Raw genomic sequence first — 16427 nt, forward strand, 5'->3', positions numbered from 1 at the left:
ATTGAATTTCTGCTGCGTTATTACTTTTTCCATGTTGTTATATATTTTGGCCCTTTCCCCATCAGAGTGACATCATAGCTCTTTGGTTAAGGGACTGTTTACTTTGTGTGAGTGATGGAGGCACATACAAAATTGATTCCTTTTAATGGAGAAAATTATCACCTATGGAAAGGCAAGATGAAGGACTTTCTATTTGTGAAAAATTTGCATCTTCCTGTTTTTGCTTCCAATAAACCGGAATCCAAGTCAGATGAAGAATGAAATTTTGAACATCAACAGGTATATGGATTTATAAGGCACTTTGTTGATGATAATGTTTATAATTTTGATGCTAATAAGACACATGCAAGAAGCCTATGGGATAAGCTTGAGTCCTTGTATGTTTCTAAGTCAGGGACTAATAAATTGAACTTGCTGAAAAATTTTGTGGAGTTGAACTACAAGGAAGGAACTCCTGTTTCAAATCACTTTTCAATATTTTTTTTAGGAATATAAAAAAATGCATTTCATTTCTATCATTATTATGATATTACATATTTAAATTCAATTGGATACAAAAAAAATCCATTCGAGATTGTCAAGAAAAGAGATATTTTGAAGTGAAGTATTTTGGGGAGAATTGGGGAGAATATGATTAGAGTATGTAATGTGTAATGTAATAAGGCTTGTATTTTTGAAACATGCATATATTTAACTGCAGCTATAGATCTGTCTCTAACTTTATTGCAGTCATATTTGTTCAGGATAACAAACACATAACATGTTGTGTGAATTTTTACAAATTTTCTATTGAAAATTGTAAAAAAAAAGGATAAGCACGATAATTTATTGAAAATACCGTAAAGTATCGGTATTCTATATCTATATAGATATGGATAAGATACTCGATTAGATAATATCTGTGTAACAGATCAAATGGATATTTTAGGGTTTACATATATTGACAGTTGCTGTTATAATTGGAATGAACAAAGTTTTTTAATAAAAAAGCAATATTGATTGGTTATGTATCAATTTTTATTTTCTGATCTCATTCATAAAAAAACCATTTTCTTTTATATTCAAAAGTGAATTTCAAGGACGCTATGATCAATTAGTAGGAGTGGGTATAAAATTTGATGATGATTTATTAGGCCTATTCTTATTAAACTCTTTACCGGATTCGTGGGAGACATTGTAGGTTTCCATGGATAAGTGCTACCCCTAATGGTGATATTTCTTTGCAAATGGCAAAGAGTGGTGCTCTTAATGAGAAGATGAGAAGGAAGACACAGGGTACTTCATCTCATTCAGAAGTGCTTATTACAGAGAATAGGGGGAGAAGCCAGAAGAAAGAACAAAATAATGGTAGAGATAAAAGCAGAAGCAAGTCCAGGTCTCGGTACAAGAATGTGCAGTGTCACTATTGTCACAAAACAGAAGAATTGTTTTTTGTTGAAGAAAGAGAGCAAAGACAAAAAGGGTAAGCAATGAGAAAAAGATACCGATGATGGTGATCGTGTTACTAGTACTACATGTGGTGACCTTATTTGTCTTCGTGATTATGACACTATTAATTTTGTATATGATGAGAGCATGTGGATGATTGATACTGATGCTACACTGCATGTTACATCCAGGAAAGAGTTCTTCACATCTTATATACCTGGTGATTTAGGAGTATTGAAGATGGGTAATAATGGAGTGTCTAAGGTTATTGGTGTTGGTGATGTTCACTTGCAAACCAACATGGGGATGCAGTTGTTTCTTAGAGGAGTTAAACATGCTCCAGATTGAACATGACATTGATTGAAAGAGTTAGGTGTATGTTTTCTGAAGCAAAATTGCCTAAGCATTTCTGGGGTGAGGCATTGTTTACCGCAGTGCATGTTATTAATCTAAGTCCTGCAGTTGCTTTGAACTCTGAGGTGCCAGACAAGATTTGGTTTGACAAGAATGCTACTTATGATTATTTGCGTGTCTTCGGTTGTAAAGCATTTGTTCATGTTCCAAAGGATGAAAGATCCAAGTTGGATGTGAAGACAAGGCAATGCATCTTCATTGGCTTTGGACAGGATGAATTTGGCTACAAGTTGTATGATCCTGTTGAAAAGAAAGTTGTTAGAAGTCGTGATGTGCAATTCATGGAAGATCAACCCATTGAACATATTGATAAGGTGGAGAAGTCTACACCTAAGGAAGATGGTAATGTGACTGATTTTGATCCAATTCGGTTGTCTATTAATAATTTGGATATTGATGTTCATGATGATGAACAACATGGTGATATTGATAATCAGCAGATTGGAGATGACTTGGATGTTCCTATTGATAATGTTGATGAAGAGGAAGATGATGTGTCATAAGATGAGAGTCTTGGTGATATACCTGAGTTAGCAGAAGCTCAACCCATGACATTTGACAGGCCAAAACAACCTTCTATGAAGTACTCTATCAATGAGTATGTAATGTTGACTGATGAGGGAGAACCTGAATGTTATGAAGAGGCCATTGAAAGTGAAGAAAAGCAAAAGTGGTTGGATGCAATGCAGGATGAGATGAAATCTCTACATGATAATCACACTTATGACTTGGTGAAGTTGCTTAAGGGTAAGAGAGCCTTAGAGAACAAGTGGATTTTCAAGGTGAAGCAAGAGAGCAATTCTACATCTACCAGATATAAAGCCATATTAGTGGTGAAAGGCTTCAGACAAAGAAAGGGTGTTGACTTCAATGAGATTTTCTCACCTGTGGTGAGGATGACATCCATCAGAACTATGTTAAGTTTAGCTGCTACTCGAGATTTGGAGGTTGAGCAGATGAATGTGAAGACAACTTTCCTTCATGGTGATTTGGAGAAAGAGATTTACATGAAGCAACCAGATGGTTTTCTTGTTGAAGGCAAGGAAGACTATGTGTGTAGGCTACAAAAAAGCCTATATGGTTTGAAGCAAGCTCCAAGGCAGTGGTATAAGAAGTTTGAGTCTGTTATGTGTGAGCAAGGCTACAAGAAGACTACTTCTGACCATTGTGTTTTTGTAAGGAAATTTTCTGAGAATGATTTCATTATATTGTTGTTATATGTTGATGATATGCTTATTGTTGGGAAAGATGTATCCAAAATTGATAGGTTGAAGAAGCAACTGGGCGAGTCATTTGCCATGAAAGACATGGGAGCTGCGAAGAAGATTCTTGGTATAAGTATCACTCTTGATAGAAAAGAGAAGAAATTTTGGCTATCACAGGAGCACTACATTCAGAAGGTGTTGCAAAGATTACAAATGGAAAATGCTAAAGTTATAAGTACTCCTCTTGCTACTCATTTTAAGTTGAGTGTTAAACAAAGTCCTTCAAATGAAGCTGAGAAGATGGATATGAACAATGTTCCTTATGCTTCTGTGGTGGGTAGTTTGATGTATACAATAATATATACAAGGTCTGATATATTATTTTATACATGAGTAAGTTCATAAAACTTACGCGGGCTCGTTGACCTTTTTGAATTTATGCATTATTCTACATTTACATATAACATAGTATTATTACATGTGAAAAAATATAACATAATAGTAAAATTTTAACCAGTTATATACTCAAACAAAATATTAATTCGTACAGTATAATATTATTCAATCACGATTTTGAAATATGATGAATTTTTTAATTATATTTTAAAATATTGTGAATTCGTAAATTAGATTTCACATGAATTTTTACACTGAATTTCAAAATTTAATAATATCTTAAATCATATTTTAAAATCTGATTAAGTGAAAAAGAGAGTATAGGTTAAGAAAATCCGGATAGAATAATTATAGAAAAGAAAAGAAAAGTATATCCTTATTAAAATGGTACTTTAAACATTAAGAGAAAGTTGGGAGATACAAGAAAAAAATGAATAAATTAAACAATAACATGATCTATAATCAAACAATGAGATTGTATATAAATAATAGGGTGTACATAGCAATCCAGATTCAAAAAGGGAAACAAATGAATTACAAGACACTATAAGACATAAACGGAGGAGGAGCTTCGTGCTTCTTGGTGTTGTTCAAAGTTATCTTCCTCCACACCCACGAAAGCATCTTCTTCAGCACCCATTTCTTCTGCCTTCCACTTTTTCCTATCTTCATTGCAAAAACAACTCATCAGTATAATAGTCACAAGGTGATGTTGGAAATGAATTAACACCATAGCTATAATTAGAAATAGTTAAATAAACCTTAGAACTCACCTCATTATTCTTCGTCTCACTGCCTGAAAGATGCCTCCGTCGTCCATTATAACCACCTGCCATATGAACCCAGGAAGAATGTTGAAAATTGAGAGGAGTTTGCAGGTATTGCTGCCATTCTATTCCTATATTTATTCCTCGAAAGGAAATAAAATTCTTCTAATTACACCATATCACTATCAAAACCGGCACTGCTAAAAGTCTTCTAATTACCTCCATTTCACTATCAACATTGCTAAAAGGAAATAAAAGATCCTATGCAGCAGAACGTTTTCTACACCACAAAGTCAACCGTCCATCACACATTTTTTCTCTTTTTACAGTTCTTGTTATTATTAATCAACAGTTAAGATTTAGATGGAAAAAAAATTTGCAGACGGTACACAATAAGACTTCTGTATCGCTGAAGTGCAAGATCTAGAAGTGTGTGTTTTGTTTTTGAACGCGTTTTCCTGCATACAATAACTAAAGGGGTGTGATTTTGACGAGTTTGTGCAAACTGATAATTCAAGTTTATATAATTTAAACTATTTTTTATCAAAACTGAATTATATAATTTAATTCGCACACAAAATTAGTTCCTAAGAGATATTTGTTTCTATAACAACATGATAAATTTGAGCAAGTTTATATAAAAAAATTATATATTCTTTAAATTTATATTTTAAGTTTTAAAAAATATGAAATATTTTATTTTATTTTCATAGAGATAATCTCATGAGAGCAAGACCTTTAAGTAATTTATTGTTTAGGAAAGAATTTATAAAGACAAATATTTCTTATCTATTTAATTTTATATCTTTTCTTTTTTAAAACCTAAAAATATCATGATATCATTCAAAATTAATACAATTTAATTTAAAATTAGTACAATTCAAGTTAAAAAATAAAAAATATTGTAATTTAATTCAAAATTAATTAATTTAAAAATCAATTAAGAAACGCAGTTCAATTCATATCATAATTCAGTACAGTTTGATAAAATTAAAATATAGTTTAATTTGTCTAAACTAATTTTTACAAACTATTTTTGGTTGATAAGTTAATTTTTGCTCACCCTAATTTTAAGTCAATAGAAAGTTTTAAGTATAATTTGTATTCGGATTTTGTAATTTAATTTGCAATAAAAATTATTATTACTATTATTAATGTGATAACTTACATAAAAATTCAAAGACACATAAAAGAGACATGTACAAAATTATGGCCAAATGTATAAAGTTTAATGAGGCGTAAAAGTTGTATGCGATAAGGATAATACAATAAAATTATCACTTAAGTATTTATAAGTATAATAAATATCCAAAATATAACGATTAAAAAATATTTATAACATATTAATTATAAAAAAATATATTTGAATTTTGTTTACGATGAATTAAATTATTCAACAATTTTATTATAGAGATTAATATTTAAATGAATTGGATTTTTATTTGAGATTAATTTTAATCAGGGTTGAAAGAAAGAGAAATAATAATTTAAATCTAAATAAATTATAAGAAACATGAGTATAATTTTAAATTGGATTTTTTAATTTAATTTAGAATGTTAATTATTATAATTATAATGGTTTGCATAAAATTTTAATGAAAGATAGTAGAAAATTATAAAATTTTATTATATATTATTATTATTATTATTATTATTATTATTATTTGTTTTAGACTAAAAGTTACAATAAAATGAGTACAAATTTAATGTATTCGAAATTTATATTTTCCTTTTGTGTCATTAATGCAATACATCTTAAAATTATAATGAATATAAAACATATTATTAAACATTATAACAATGAATTAAATTATTTTATATGGTATAGAATAAAGTTATATAGTTAAAACTAACGATTAATTGAAAATAATGTTAATTTAATTTGCTGAGAAAAAATTTCGAATGTTTTTGAGTTAAATCATGCTATTCATCCTTATCATATTTAATACTTTTCATCTGGAAGGCGTTTTTAAACTTCAACATATTGAAATAAAAATTTAATTGATTACAATTTAAGATTTTTTTTATTGAACAATTTGCTTATAATGATAAATCCTTAGTTTCCACAACATTGACAAATTTCACAGTAACAATAATTTATATTGCATGGTCGATTGGGTTGTAGTGATTGTGTTAAAAAATTCAATGTTTTTTCCTTACAAAAAAACATATCAGAATGAAAATTTAATTAATTGTAACTTGTGATTTTTTTCTTACAAAAAATTTCATCATAATGATACATTTGTAGAATTTTAATTAATAATACCCCATTTCATATAGGTAAATGAATTTTAGTTTTAGTGAAAAAAAAATATCTAAAAACTAGGTGTTTAAATAATTTTTAAAAGAAGAATCGAAATATTTTTTTAAATTATAAATTGAATTAAATTAAAACAATTTAGAAAATTATTATTTTTAAATAATTAGATAAATAATAATATTAATATAATAAATTAACAAAAAAATGAAAAGAAAAAGAAGAAAAAAAGAAAAAGAAAAGATATAAACAAAAAATCTAGGCACATTTTGTTTGACCCATCTTTTAAAAAAAAAGAGAGAAAGTTTTATGGGCTTCTTCGTGCTTTCTTGTATCTTCAAGTTTTCCCTTGATTCCCATTTTACCCTCACCTTATTACATTATTTTGTTCACTAGATTTGGCTTTGTGAGTAAGTATCGTGTTCAGATACGATGATTTAAGAGGAAACGAAGACGCAGATTTGCGGGATCAATTGAAAATCCTACCCCTCTCAAGTAAAAACATTTGCAGAGAAAAGAAGCTTTTTATAATATTAACTCATTATCATTGTTCAATGTGAAATTGCAAAAAAAGATAATTGCTTCTTGATTTTATCAATGATTATTTTTGGAATCGAATACGAAAAAATATATATTTGATTCTGATAAGCATGTAACTGAATAGATATTTACGTGGTACTGTTTTCTGTGGTTTTATTTTACTTTTTTGTGTTGTTTAATCCATGCAGTAAGTGATCTATTTTCCTACTTTTAATCACAATGATAAACACTAATAATCATATTAACACTAATAATAATAATAATAATAATAATAATCATATTTTCCAACACATTTGACATTTTTTCATCCTCTCTAAAATCCTTTCCATTCACTCTCCTCAAACACGTACAATATTAAACTTTTCAAATGTTAAGTGATTTAATAAACATGCTTAAGTGATTTACCAACACATGCTTAGCAATATTAAACTTTAATTTATAAGACTTTTCAAATACGCATTGATTTGAGAACTCGAACTACTTCCGCATACCAACGTAGCTTTCATATATTAACCAATATGTTTTTAATAAGAACAATAAAAATTAATTATTATTTTTTATTAACTAAATTATATTTTTATATTAATCACATAGACAAATAAACGATATCCACTCATATTAACGGGAAAATAGAGACTTTTCTATGCATCTTTTCTTTAATAATGGTTGAAGTATAACATTTTGAAGATATTACATGATAAAAAGATATTATACGTATACAGACGGAGTACATATGGCAATCGAAATTCAAAGCAGAAACAAATCACGACACGACACATCATCATATGTTATTTGTGTGTAGCTTATAATAATTACATGTGATGTTTAACCTTGAGTTACTTAGGAGCAGGAGTTTCTGTATCCCCTTCATGTTCTTCAAAGTGATAGTCCTCCAAGCCCACGCAAGCATCTTCTTCACTTCCAATTTTTTGCGCCTGCACCTTCTACTTTTTCCTAGCTTTATTGCAAAACCAACTCATCAGTATATACTAACGGGTCGAGTCGCTCGGGTCGGGCATATTTTTTTCCAGGTAACCAATGAACTACCATTAGAGGTTTACATGAGAATATTAGAAGGGATGAAATAAACGTTAAATAGTTTTACGTCAGCAAGTGTAAATCATGTAACTCAATTTTAACGTCGTTTATGAAAATTTAGCAGACATGGCTTTTTCAAATATTTGGATCTAATTAAGATAATTTAAAAGTTTATGGACCCAATTAAGACTGAAAAAAAATAATGACCCACTTGAGATTCAATCAACAAATATGAGGACCAAATGAGGGTTTAAATCTTATTATTATTATTTTTTTGCGAACAATGAGTATTCGCGGGTCGGATAGTATAATATCTGCACCCAATCCGTTTAAAGACGAATATTAAAATACCTGCTACCCGTTACCTGCGAGTAATAAATATGCGCAGATAGTAATTACTTGTCAGAGAGATTTTATCCGCGAGTGTGAATTTTTTTCTCATCCCTAATGATCTACATGTGTGACTATTTAGTTTGTCATTTTAGTGAATAAACAATTAGATTCATGAGAATGTGGCTACTATGTCATGTCTTAGATTAAAACCATATTCAAAAGTAGAAATTACATATGACTGGATTGAGGTAATGATACTTACCTTCCATACATTACAAATCAAATTTCAACTTTGAACATTTGTATGCAAACGTAATGAATTTGACTTAATTTTGCAGCGTTTTAAGAACACATTACCTATAGCAGATAACACAATTAGGAAGATACGACCAGAATGAACAACTTATCTTCTATAGGGATGGACTTAGGACCCATGGCCATAACTTTATGAACAATTTTATTGTTGTTGAATACATTAATTAGCTTACTTTTGATAGTTTAAGTTTTGGATTACTTTTTAGATTGTTTATTATAATTACTTGAAACACAATATATATAATTTTGTGATGTGGTGAAATCATTTTATGTATTTTAGATATAGTTTTATTGTAAAAAAAGGTTATTTAAAAAAAACAAAATGGATGTCAGTTAGTGTCAAAACCAACGTCGATTGAAGTTTGGTAATGCATAGTCCAATTTCTAAATGCTTCGAGTGGCCAACCAAGAATTTCACGCTCATCAATGTAGGAGCACGCTTAGCGTGAGTTAACATCAGTTGTTTCGGAGCTGATGTTAAATTGACGTCTCCCAGTAAGATATGAAGGCTAAATTGAACTTTGAATGTTTAAAATAACAAACATCAAAAACTTTTTTTTGCAATGATGTCTCATATACTTACTAATTTCCTTTTATTTTAATGTCAAATCAATCCATAAATTTATTCAAATCCAAAATCTAAATAGAATGAACTTGTGCTTTGTTAAGAGTGAATTCTTTGAACTCTTAACAAATAAATTTTTTTAACAACTAAAAATTAAAACAACTAATGAATTAATTAAGCTCTATTTTAAAATACAAGTTTCTTTTAATATTTTATTTCAATCCTAAATTACAAAAAAACATTTTTCAATATATAATGAATCAAATATAAGTCATGAGAACAAAAATTCCTCACATATTCAACTTTGGCAATAAATTTCATAAAAATTATAGAAAATAAAAATAAATTATGTAATTTAAAGCATAACATACATTTTACACCAGACCGAATAATTACTTCACATTAGAAAATATGTGCAACTAAGCAGATAGAAAATAATTCTAAAATAAAAAGTTGAAAACCAAATTGAAGATAAAAAAAATTGGAATTGATTTATCAATTTAACATAGTGTTTTTTCCTTGTTACATAAATGTTCTCTTGAGACGAAACATGTACTTGCACGTCTTTTCAAAATTTTGACCTGGAGGCTAAACTTCCGTTGTGTATTTCTTTTTTCTTACCCAACTCTTTCTATTCTGATGGAGTTAATTTCAGTTTTTCATTATCACCATCGCCACTAAGTTCCAACATGTCAGAGAAGAAGAAGAATATGCGTGGAAGGAGAACCGTTGGGGCGAGCAAAAAGCCTCAACCTTTGGTGGAAGTGGACATAGAGGACGTTATGTCATTCTCCAAAGACGAGACTCACAAACTGAGACAGTCCCTTTTGAACTGGTACGACCTCAACCGTAGGGACCTTCCTTGGAGATCACATCTATGTGAAGATGAAGAAAAACAAGAAGAAGAAGAAGTCGAAAGAAGAGCTTATGGGGTGTGGGTCTCGGAGGTTATGCTTCAGCAAACAAGGGTTCAGACTGTTATTACGTATTACAATCGTTGGATGCAAAAATGGCCCACCATTTACCATCTTGCACAAGCTTCTCTCGAGGTTTTGTTTCCTTTGCTTTTCCACTCCCTCTTTTCATTTTTTCTTTCAAAAAAGTGTTTTTTTAATGTGAATTTTGATGGGATGTTGTGATACTCTTGAACATCAATGCAACTTTTAATGTTAATCCGTTATCAAGTTCCTTTCTTTTAGAGTTTGGGGGATTGTCATTAAAATGGGCAAGATTTTATTTATGCTTTGATGTTCTGGTTTTAACAAGTTACGTTCTTTGGGGCAGGTAACTTGATCCCATGATTTCACATTCTAGTTGATAGTTTTTGAATTTTGTTTAATGTCTGTTTTACTAAAATTTGACAAAATAAGTTGATGGTAGTTGAGTTGCCTCTGCTTCAAGGTGGTTGATCTTTATTTTGTTTACTGTTGCTCGGTTGTATATTATTATTGGAGCCAATGTTTTAGGGCTTCGTAAGAGAAGAAAGGGAGCTTTGCATTACAGTTTTGCAAGCAAGGCTGTTGAAGGTTTCTGAAGGCAGAATGGGCTGCAGGCACCCACTCCATACATTTAGGAGCCTCTGAAACCCTATGTGTTTTGGACCACTGTAGATAGCAGTACCATATTATTTCTTCTGATTTCTTTGTTCTCTCTGTTTTTTTTTTTTTCTGAAATTTTGTTTTCTTTGTGTGAACTTATTAAAAACTAAAAGCCGTTATTGTGATTTGAAGACTAATTGTATACTCACCATGTGATTATTGCCATTTTTGTGCAGGAAGTAAATGAGATGTGGGCAGGTTTGGGCTACTACCGAAGAGCTCGTTTTCTTCTAGAGGTCCTTCATGACAATTAACTTGTGTTTTCATCTCCTTCTCCTGTTTATCTTTTACTAGATCCTACAAGTTACCCTAATGGTCAATTTGAGATTGTTTTTGAAATAGTTAATTATGGTGTTAAACCTTCTTCATTATGTAGTTTCTGCCTTCTTTGTAAAAGCAGAAAAAGGCAAGTCATTGAATGCATGCATCACAATCTCATAGTTCATGAACTGGATATTGCAAACATAGAGTATCTGAAGCCTTTCATGTCAAGATCTTTAATGTCTTGTTGAAGAACTTTGTTTCTGAATTTGATATATGTGAAAGACCTTCAATCTGATGTTGTTGTGTAATGATAATGAGAATGAAAGTCCTACTTGAAGAAAGTAAAAGTGTACATCAACAAGGGATAATTTAGTTTTTACCAATATATGCTGCAAGGTTTGACCAGATTCTTTCCATATCTGCTGTCAGGGGGCAAAGAAAGTAGTTGCAGAAGGTGGCAAAATTCCTAAAGTGGCTTCCATGCTACGAAAGATTCCTGGAATTGGAGACTACACATCTGGAGCAATTGCTTCTATTGCATTTAAAGAGGTGGGCAGTTTCTGTGATTGTGCTTCCATAAAAAATTGTTATTTCTCATGCTTTACGTTATCAGGTGGTACCTGTTGTTGATGGAAATGTGGTAAGGGTGATTGCTAGACTAAGGGCTGTTTCTGCAAATCCAAAAGACTCAGCGACTGTTAAGAGATTTTGGTGAGTTTATGTCAACTTTTGGAACAAATTATAGTTTTCATATTTCAGTTCTCAGCAAATCTTTTACCCAGTTAAGAAACAATGGGAAGGAAAGAAGCTTTTTTCTTTTTTTTTTTTTTTGCATCAAATTACACATTCTAAATCTATCTTGCATTCTTTTCCACAACTAATGGGGATACACATGTACGGCACAGATAATTGAGTAGAGTGGAATCTCTGAGTTTCTTATCAGATATGATGTGTCTCTAAAACCTAAAAGAGGTGGCTTTTTTTAATTGGTTGTGCCTAACAATAGTTAGTTTTGCTAATTTCTTACTGGCACTATATATTTATTTTATAATCAATTTTGTATTTCTTTTCATTTACTCTTTCTTGTTGGGTTGGAATTGGAGATTAAGGAAATTAGCAGCTCAGTTGGTTGATCCTGTTCGTCCTGGGGACTTCAATCAGGCTCTCATGGAACTTGGGGCAACTGTATGCACCCCTTTGAACCCAAGTTGTTCCTCATGTCCAGCATCAGAATTTTGTCAAGCACTATCAAATGCTAAACACAATAGTGCAGTAGCAGTTACAGATTATCCCGTTAAGGGTGTGAAGGTCAAACAAAGATGTGATTTCTCTGCTGTATGTGTTGTTGAGTTACTTGGAGCTGAAGCATTGTTAGACAAAAGCCAGTCTATTAGCAAGTTTATTCTTGTCAAAAGGCCTGAAGAAGGGTTGCTTGCTGGTCTCTGGGAGTTTCCATCTGTCTTACTGGATGGAGAAACAGTTCCATCGACTAGAAGAGAAGCAATGAATCGCTTCTTGAAAGCAAATTTCAAAATTGATGTCAGAAAGACTTGCAATATAGTTTTGAGGGAAGATATTGGGGAATTTGTTCACATTTTCAGCCACATTCGCCTCAAGTTGTATGTTGAATTGCTAGTGTTACAATCTAAAGGTGATAGCCTATTTCTATATGGCATTGCAACTTGCTTATGAAATAGTTTTCTCCTAAGTTTTTTGGTTCTTCCAGATCACACTTGCTTACACATGCTTGTTTTTTGAACTTTTTTTTCTTCCAGAAGGAGAACATGATTTGTTCAAAAGCCCAGATAATAAACTAACTTGGAAGTGCGTTTACAGCAATGCACTTTCTGGTATGGGACTGACAACAAGTGTAAGAAAGGTAGTATTCTTTCTTAGTCAAGGATAAAATTTGAAGTTTCTTTTATTCATCTGGTTTTACACCATATTTTGTTATTAAAATTGCCATGGTGCTGCTGCAGGTGTACAACATGGTTCAAAACTTCAAGCAGAAAGCTCTTCCTTCTAAACATGTGCCAACCAAAAAGAGAAGTAGAACTGCACAAAGAAGCTAGCCTCGTGGATCAGATTTCCCTCATCGTGCTCATTAATTAATTACATATTTTAAACGGTGTAACACTTTTATTGCATTTATTCTTATTTGACTGCGTTGTTAATTGTTGAAGGTACTTTTACCTTCTTTATATTTATGCATTGGAATATGTAATATCTATAGCCTTGCATATCTTTGCTACAACTGGTATGCTTCTCCATAATTTTAAGGTGCCAATATATTTAATTTATGAAAATCAATCTTCTGCTGTTATAAGTTGCAACTGATTCAATCTCCCCGGTTCAATTTATTATCCTACACAGTAAATTAATAGTCAAAATTTAATTTTGAGTTTTGAGGTTTAGAGTTGTAAATAGTGCAGAGTTAGCAAAATAAAATTCATTTCTCCTTTTCTTTTTACTTTTTCTCATAATTTTTTACATATAAATTTATTAAACAAGATTACAATTTAATTATAAACTTCTCGCAAATAATTATAATTATAATCTAAAAATATATGTGTAATGTAAAAAGAATCAACTTAAAAATAAAAGAAATAAGCCTTTTTAATGTTTTTCTTTGTTTATTATCAAAGCTATGTTCAACATTTGTAATCTATGATTGAAATTTACGTAAAGGATTCTCTACATTAGGAAAGTATCCTTCCTTATATCTACACATAGAAAATGTTTATAATTTTTTTTTTACCTCTTTCTATTTTTCTCTAAAAGAAACTCTAGTGGTGAGAAATGATTGGAGAAATTCGGAAAAAATAGAAAGAAAAAAACAAGCTAAGTTGTATTTGATTTGCGTAAAGCAATTTTATTGTTCATAGATTCATTGCCACTTGTGGTCACTATTTATGCCACTCTTAGTTTTGTACTCTAGTGTTCCCAGTTTATGTGTTTATTTATTTATTATTCTTAAATAGATAGATAGAAGAAAAGGCTTCAAAATCAGTGGTACATATTGTCCCAAGACCGTGTGGATCAGAGAGTTCTCTCATTTTGTTCCTCCCACGCATATTTCTGACTAAAACCATTAACAAACCACTGAAAGAAAAAAAAATGGTTGGTGACTAAACAGAAAAAAAGAAGAGAAGAAAAGAAAAGTAAAAGAACACAATCAAAGCATCAAGAGAGAAAGAATGCAAATGGCAACTTTGTTAAGAGGTGGAGCACTTGGTGATTCTAGCTTTCGTTTGTGTTCATTACCATCAACTTCTTCTTTGCATGTCTCTCAGAATGTTGCCATACCCACCTCATCATCATCATCATCACCAATACTACCTTTGGTATGTCTCTCTGATTGTTCAACTTAACCTCAAATTTAATCCATTAAGAAAATTTTCACTTGTAATATTATCCAAGGACTAACTTTTAGTTATAGCTTTCACCTGTAAGTATTGGATGAGATAATATTGTAATGAACTAACACAACGGAAATATAAAGTGATGTGAAGATTCTTTTCAATATTTGTTCTTCCTGTGTTGCAGATTGCAAGTAAATATAAAACATCCAGCAGAAACAGAATCACCTGCTCTGCTGTTCAAGAGTCGTCTCCTAGCACAACAGCAGGTGAATTTCTGCATTAACATAATGAAAAGTTTTAAAACTCTTTGGTTTGATTGTTTTATTTGCTAAAATTTTTCATTGGGGGTGACTGTGATTAGTCTAATTGAAACTGTTACTGAAATTTCTGGTCTTAGCTACTGCTGAAACAAAAGAGGAGGTAAAGGAAGCTCCAAAAGCTGCACCGGCAAAAAAACCTCCAGCTAAAGCACCTGTTAAGCCTCTACCTCAGATGATGGAGGAGGATGTGATCCCTTCCCTGAAAGATATATTTGAAGCCCAAGAAGATTTATCAAACATTGAGCTAGTCTTTAAGGATAATAGGGTTAGTAATGCAGATATACAATGAGAAACTATTATGCAGTTCATGTCATTAATATATAGACTATTGATTTTTTGACACACCTAAATTTTGTACATTCATTTGATATTATCTTTTCTTACTTTTTACTTTTTTTTTTTTTGAAAAAATACAAAAAGCTTAAACTTTTATGATCGTTTTACCTTGTGTTATGTGTCAAATGAATGTAAAAGTGTGTCATGGTACCATTACTCTAAAATCTGTATCACATAAGTAATTAATTGAGTGTTATTAACTCTTTTTTCACTAATAGAAAATCTTGAATACATGTGAAATATATAACATTAGAAGAACTCAATTAATTAAGTGTGTCTTCATAAGCTTGCTCTTTCTGACATGAACATCCTTTGAAAGTGTTTTTCTGTTAAAACTTCAAATATTTGATGAAGTACTATATTAAAAGTAAAAATGTTTCAGAAGAATATAAGAAAGTGATTACTGTATAGAATTATTATTCATCTCACAAAGCTTTTACATTATTGAACAATTCATTGGGTTGTGATTGACAGTTAGAAGGTTCTCTTTTGAAGAAAGGCAACCCCTACTCATTTTGGGCCTTCTTTCCCACAGGACTCATTGGTATGCACCATTTTTTTAGTTTGCTTGAGAAAGTGGTATCACAATACATTTATTGAGTTAGGAATTTAGATTCTCTGTTGGATTTCTCTGTGCTGTTCTTCTGTTGTGTCTTTAGTATACAAACATCTGTGGACAGCACCAAAAAAATCTAACAAAAAATCTTGAATTAGATGGCTCATGTAAAGAAATGATAGCATGAGATTGTGTTTCCGTTGAACAGGTCCAAAGGGGTTTTCTCTGTCATCGTATAACGGAGGAGCAAGCACTGTTGAGCCATTTCTTGTTGATGAAAAGAAGGTCACAGCAAAACACATAATCTTTTGGGTGGAAAAACGTTTGGCAGCACAGGGGATTCTTCCTATATGGAAAGATTAATCTCTAAAAGATGAAATTATAGTTTGGTTGCTAATGATGTGTAGCATACAATTCAATATTCTCTTGTTCCTTTCATTAATGACTGGTATACAAAATGATAATGTTCATCAATGCGTCACTGCACACATGTTCATGATAAGAATGACTTTAATTTGATTAATTCTCTACTAATGTGTTAAAATTGTGCATAATGGTTTTTATTTTTATTTTTTTAAGTGAAGTGATACACAAATTGTCTTACTTTTAATTGAAATATTGAATCTAATGCATGATTCATTATACAAATAAAACAACTCTTGACTTTATTTAAAAATATTAGAAATCATTTTTGATATGTATGTCTTTAATATATTAATAGAAAATTAAAGTT

The 16427-nt window shown here is 30.8% G+C and overlaps 2 protein-coding genes and 1 long non-coding RNA gene across 3 annotated transcripts; 2 read left to right on the top strand and 1 right to left on the bottom strand.

The window, feature by feature from the left end:
- Positions 1-3900: 3900 nt before the first annotated feature.
- LOC148191387 (uncharacterized) lies at positions 3901-4350 on the bottom strand. The gene is made up of 2 exons (XR_015782958.1): positions 4217-4350; positions 3901-4109 (listed from the first exon to the last, which is right to left on the bottom strand). It is a non-coding gene; the product is annotated as an uncharacterized LOC148191387 (long non-coding RNA).
- Positions 4351-9808: 5458 nt separating this feature from the next.
- Positions 9809-13453, top strand: LOC124839323 (HhH-GPD base excision DNA repair family protein). The gene is made up of 7 exons (XM_088101504.1): positions 9809-10307; positions 11033-11092; positions 11550-11669; positions 11734-11831; positions 12230-12771; positions 12896-12999; positions 13100-13453. Exons 1-7 carry the CDS (start codon positions 9948-9950, stop codon positions 13190-13192), a joined length of 1377 nt encoding a protein of 458 aa, XP_087957630.1. The 5' UTR covers positions 9809-9947; the 3' UTR covers positions 13193-13453.
- Positions 13454-14179: 726 nt separating this feature from the next.
- LOC124821678 (DUF2996 family protein) lies at positions 14180-16217 on the top strand. Its single transcript, XM_088101642.1, has 5 exons — positions 14180-14464; positions 14667-14748; positions 14880-15067; positions 15613-15682; positions 15903-16217. Exons 1-5 carry the CDS (start codon positions 14318-14320, stop codon positions 16055-16057), a joined length of 642 nt encoding a protein of 213 aa, XP_087957768.1. The 5' UTR covers positions 14180-14317; the 3' UTR covers positions 16058-16217.
- The last annotated feature ends 210 nt before the right edge of the window (positions 16218-16427 follow it).

The sequence above is a fragment of the Vigna umbellata genome, chromosome 11 (genome assembly GCF_029865625.1).
Source record: "Vigna umbellata cultivar VRB3 chromosome 11, Vumbellata_1.0, whole genome shotgun sequence".
NCBI classification, from domain to species: Eukaryota; Viridiplantae; Streptophyta; class Magnoliopsida; order Fabales; family Fabaceae; genus Vigna; species Vigna umbellata.